General features: G+C 44.9%; 1 protein-coding gene across 1 annotated transcript; it reads right to left on the bottom strand.

Annotated features, from left to right (window-relative positions):
• Positions 1 to 703: 703 nt before the first annotated feature.
• MAGEB6 (MAGE family member B6) lies at positions 704 to 3,762 on the bottom strand. Its single transcript, XM_054472712.2, has 2 exons — positions 3,700 to 3,762; positions 704 to 2,438 (listed from the first exon to the last, which is right to left on the bottom strand). Exon 2 carries the CDS (start codon positions 2,375 to 2,377, stop codon positions 1,292 to 1,294), a length of 1,086 nt encoding a protein of 361 aa, XP_054328687.1. The 5' UTR covers positions 2,378 to 2,438; positions 3,700 to 3,762; the 3' UTR covers positions 704 to 1,291.
• Between the last annotated feature and the right edge of the window lie 1,663 nt (positions 3,763 to 5,425).

The following is a 5,425-nucleotide window of genomic DNA, read 5'->3' as shown; positions in this document are numbered from 1 at the left end:
ATCATACTGTCACTGTGTATTATTTTTTTCTTTTCGTAATTCATACTACTCATTTATTCAGCATTATGATTACTCTGGTTGTATATTCCAAAGAAGTGCTTTGGGTAGTGTCCTTTTAATGCTCTGATAAGCATTTTGGGCAGTGAGAGAAAAAATGGATTAAAAGACACAAAGTCTGGCTCAGGCTGAGAGGATTGGAAAAATGTGGGCTCTAGATGAATCCAGACCAGAGATCTAATCCCAGCTCTGTCAATTACAAGCTTGTGAGCTTTGCAATTTATTCATTTTGAAGTGAGTCTGCTAAACCCTATCTTATAGGAATTTTGGGGTATAAGTACCGTCCATAAAACATATGGCATACTAAGTAGGAAATACTGAGTCTTTCATAAATGACAGTTACCATAATATGTGTTTTTACACAAATTATTAATTTTTAATTTTCCTAATGGTATATTAAGAAACAAAATTACCACATCTTGAAAATATTTGAGACAGTTTAAGCCTATGGAAGTTCTTTGCATTTAGCAGCCTTGTTTCAAAAAGGTTTTTAGTGAACTCATTCTGGCTTATGTTGATCACTGCATTTCATGTGATTATTTTAAACCCAGAAAATACCACCCTCCAATCAGAGGGGTTTTTTGATGCAGTAGATAACATGGAATATGAAGTGCCCTAGAACAAAACAAACTAATGGCAGTCTTAATAACCTAAATAAATCCAGGTATCTTTTATTTATAGTAAAACAAATAGGAAAACGAATTAGGCAAACCAAGAATTAAGCAACCTTTACATTTCTGTTTTTCCTTTTCTTTCTCTTCATATTATGATGTCAACTATTTTACTGTGGAGTTCTTTAAGATTCATATGAAAATCCATTCTCTGTTACCATGTTATCTAGTTCTGAATTACAAAGAAAATGTGTTGTATGACTTTGTTTTATTAATTCCCAAACCGTAACTTTCAGATTGGGTTAAACAGCCATGAATGTGAGAGCTATGTTATAGACAATTGTATAATCTGAAGCAAAATAAACCTTCACTTAACAGGAACAATGTTGAAAACTGACAAAGAGATAAAACATAAATCTGCAAGTTACTCATGTGTAACAAGACAAAAGAAAAATACATATCTTGTTCCCTCCAGCCTCTACTATACTGCACTACTTAGAAGGCTCACTACTCTCTTCTAACATAAAGCGAAAATTCTACTTCAGACCTCCCTAGAAATGGGAAGTTCTGTAGGATGTGGCCCCATAAGGTGCCCTGGCCAAGGGAACAGTGCCAGCCCTGCCTTAATCTCTCAGTCTCAATGCTCTCTCTACCTCATCTATCAAAGCGTCTTCATACAGATGTGGGTAGGAACCGGGGCTGGTGTTACTGCTCTCGGCCAAAACACGCAGGACCCTCATCTTGGTGGTTTCAGCATAGGCTCGTGGACCCCACAGGAACTCATAGCATGGAGGATCACTGTTGCACACCTGCCGGTAAAGCAGGTACTTATCTTGCACCAAATCTTCAGTAATGATCTTCCGAGCATCCCCATAGATTGAGTGCAGGATCCCATCATATACCCCCAACACACCCAGGAACTCCCAGACCGCCTCTTCAGTGGCACGGTTGCCGTTCATAAAGATCACAACCAGGAGTGACATCAGGAGACCCGACTTCCGCAGCCCCTTATCACCACTCAGAATTCCTTCACTGGAGAGGCCCAGCTTGCTGACAAGGGTGTAGGACTCGCCGCTGGAATCCATTTCTTTCAATTCAACGCCAAAGGCCACCGCCAAATGTTCGGAGGTTCTGTTGAGGATCTCAGGGAAGTAGGGCTTGTACTCTCTGCGGACACGCTTCAGCATGTCTGCCTTCAAAATGGACTCTTTCTTCTCAAACTTCTCCTGCAGGAATTGCACCAACGTGCACGCCTTCGTCTTTACAGGATCTCGGCTTAAGCGCTTAAAAATGATGGCTTTCTGTGAGGAGCTTAAACTTTCCTTATCTTGACCCTTGGCAGCCACATCATATTTTGAGCCTGAAACACCTGCATCAGGAGAGCCAGTGGGTGAAGCTCCCTGAGACTCCTGAGGAATGGAGGCATCACGGGAGGTGCTTGGACTTTTCTCATCTTGGCCATTGGCAGCCACATCAGATTTTGAATATGAAACAACTGCATCAGGAGACCCAGTGGGTGACACTCCCTGAGACTCCTGAGGAACGGAGGCATCAGAAGACCTACGGCAATCACCCAGACAAGCGCAAGAAGATGATGAGGAAGAGTGGGACTCTTCCTGCTTCTCTGCAGTGGCCTGGGGACTCGTGAGACCCTGCGGCTCTTGGCGTTTCTCACGGGCACGGAGCTTACTCTTGTGACCCCGAGGCATGATGGCTGTGGCCTGTGACAGCAGGTAGGAGTGTGGGTAGGAAGACTAGGAAGGCTGGCACCTGGATGGGAGAGAGTGACGTCACGGCAATATCTTCAGCAGAGAGCGACCATCTTGGCTTTAACTAAGGCCCCTTCTGCAAGTTTCCACAGAACAACTGCTCTAGGAACCCACAGGACTCCTTTTCTCCTGGTCAGTTTGTCTCCTTCAAACTCAGGAGGAAGTTAGAGTATTAGACTATAGCATGACAGCCCATTTTGGGGCTTACTGAGGTGACAGGAGGGGCTGGCAGTGGGGGCCCCTCTGTTCAGGGGTTGGATCCTCTCTGTTTACATTCAGGATCATCATTAAAACTGGAAACCATCATTCTCAGCAAACTATCGCAAGGACAAAAAACCAAACACCGCATGTTCTCACTCATAGGTGGGAATTGAACAATGAGAACACATGGACACAGGAAGGGAAACATCACACTCCGGGGACTGTTGTGGGGTGGGGGGATGGGGGAGGGATAGCATTAGGAGATATACCTAATGCTAAATGACGAGTTAATGGGTACAGCACACCAACATGGCACATGTATACATATGTAACAAACCTGCACATTGTGCACATGTACCCTAAAACTTAAAGTATAATAATAATAAAAAAATTGTTGACAAGACCCAGAGGCCCATTTCCTTCTGCCGCTCTGAAATTGAGACTAGGAATTTTAACCAGGAGGAAATAAGGAAGCACTTCTTCCCAACACTTCATTCCGGGGACACCCAGACCGCCTAGGGCTGACAACAGCGGAGGCATTTGAGTGCTCTTCCGGTTATAGTGAGAATGGTCCTCACGGTAATTAGACTCCTCACCCTGACTCTTCCCACAACCTGGAAATCAGCCTCACCGACCTGCTGCCATCTCCTTACAACCAGGGGCCTACCTCTCTGACTCTCACAGGGACAAAGTGAGAATGCACCTCAGTCTCTAGAGACCTGCCCGGACCCCCAGGCTAACGTCAAGGGCAGAGTACGGTGCAACCCGTTACGGGACATGGAGACCCCTCCCTCAATCCTAAGGAGGGTCCTCTTAACTATGTAGGGCCTGAGATTTCTCCCTCTACTGACCTGGGTCCACCAGCCTTGGACCGAGGCCTTCATGTTCTTCAACACGACGGAAAAAATGAATGGACTTTGGGCCTAACAGCCATGTTTGGGGACTCCTCAGGGACCAGGTCGGGGCCGGTTAGGGCAGGGCTCTGTGGTGCTGCCTTTCTTCAGGGGAAGGGGGTTGAAGTTGTCGGGGAATGCCCCCCAGTTCTATGTCAGGATACCCACCAAGACAGCTGAGAAGATCTGGGACGCCTCCTTTCGCTGACGTGCCACAACACTTTTCAGACTGAGGCGACCAGCCCAGACCCCTTTATTAGGTGGAAGTCAGGAGGAACCACTTCCGGCCACGCCCACCTGGCGCTCCCTGCGTAACAGCAGCTGCAGGGCTCTGTCACTCCCCCTTGTGTTCTGTGGGTGCAGCAGATTCCAGGGAACTCACATAAAGTTCTTTCAGGGGCTCTTCGCGGACCCTTGGACTTCTCTATCTGTTGAGCTGAATCAGTCAACCGGAGATAGAGGCTCTCATTCCCTGAGAGTTTGGAGTTGAAAGTAAGGTGCAGCCTGAGCCCGGGAGCCATGCCGGGACCTTCCAAGACTGACAGTAGGGGTGGGGCTCTGTGGGACCCCCTTTATGAATGGACTTTGCCCTCAGCCCTCACTCAGTGTCGTCGCTTCATTCTTGCCATGTCCCCTCTACTGACTTGAGGACACCCTCTCAGACTAGATTTCAACTTCCTGAGACTCCTCATGTGCAATTCAGTTACACCTCACCTGGTCACTACTGCCCGGGGCCTCCTAAACCTGGCTGCTGCTATTAAGTTGTGATGTAAGATCGGGGAATGAAGGGAGATTTGGGGGGCACTCTTGTCTCTTCTGATGCGTGGAGCCCCTCAGTCCTCACTCAGGGTCCACACATTGACTGCTGGCAGGGTCTCAGTTTTCTCCATTTTCTGATGTAAATTCATCCCCTTCCTCGACTAGATCCTGTAAAATTCATAAGGAGAAAGTGAGAAGACTTCTTAGCCTGATAGCTATGTCTGGGACTTCTCTCTTGGCTGACATCAGTGTCTGTATTCAACACTTTCATGAATGAATTTCTACCATTATCTTGTGTGACTCACTGCAATATTTGCTATCCTAATTTAGTCCATTCTTTATATTACATTAAAATAATATGAATTTAAAGGCCAGTCCACTTCCACTAAAGAAGTTTCAGGTGGTTGTTAGCACAGTGTCTGGATTCATACTTCTTCAGCCTACCCAGATGTTTTGCAATATTACCCCATGGAACTGGCATATAGGGTCCAAGTTCCTGACTGAATTTCCTTTAGTGAAGCAGAAAAAAAAATGCATTGTCCAATGGCACAGTGAAAGAAGCAAAGACCAAAGTTTTAAAGCTTTTCCTCTAGCCAATTCCATTATCTGCCTCTGTTGTAGGCTACAGACCTGTCTCTACTTCAGCGCATGCCCCTACCTGCCCACACACCAGTTCTTGTTCAATACAAACTGACCATCTCTCAGGATTCTCATTTTTGTTGTTTTGCTATTGTTAATTCTGCTTTTTTTTAAAAAAAAAAATTCTTCCTTTAACTTTTCTATGGTTGAGTTTGGTCATGGGAAAGAACCACCCGGGTTTGGTTGTCATCTTCACAGCTGTGGCTAAGGCAATGAATCTGTAAAAAATTTAAGGAGAATCAACATCTTTACAATATCTCCTCCACGGTAAATAAGCATAGTTCACTGCTTTATTGGAGACTTATTTTTCCTAAGTCTTTCAGTAAATTTTTATAGCTGTCTCCTTAATGAACATGTGCATTTCTATTTGGTTTTCTGTTAGATATATTTTGGATATTGTTGCTGTTGTGAAAGGCATATTTCACATTACATATTATAATTAGTAATTGATTTTGTGTGAATAGTGATCTTTTGTACACACGTTTTCTTTATTTCC

This window comes from Pongo pygmaeus, chromosome X (assembly GCF_028885625.2).
Source record: "Pongo pygmaeus isolate AG05252 chromosome X, NHGRI_mPonPyg2-v2.0_pri, whole genome shotgun sequence".
Classification (NCBI taxonomy): Eukaryota; Metazoa; Chordata; class Mammalia; order Primates; family Hominidae; genus Pongo; species Pongo pygmaeus.
This window is presented reverse-complemented; position numbering and strand designations above follow the sequence as displayed.

Excerpts from the sequence above, each read along its gene's own strand:
- MAGEB6 (XM_054472712.2), bottom strand. The coding sequence starts at position 2,377 with ATGCCTCGGGGTCACAAGAGTAAGCTCCGTGCCCGTGAGAAACGCCAA.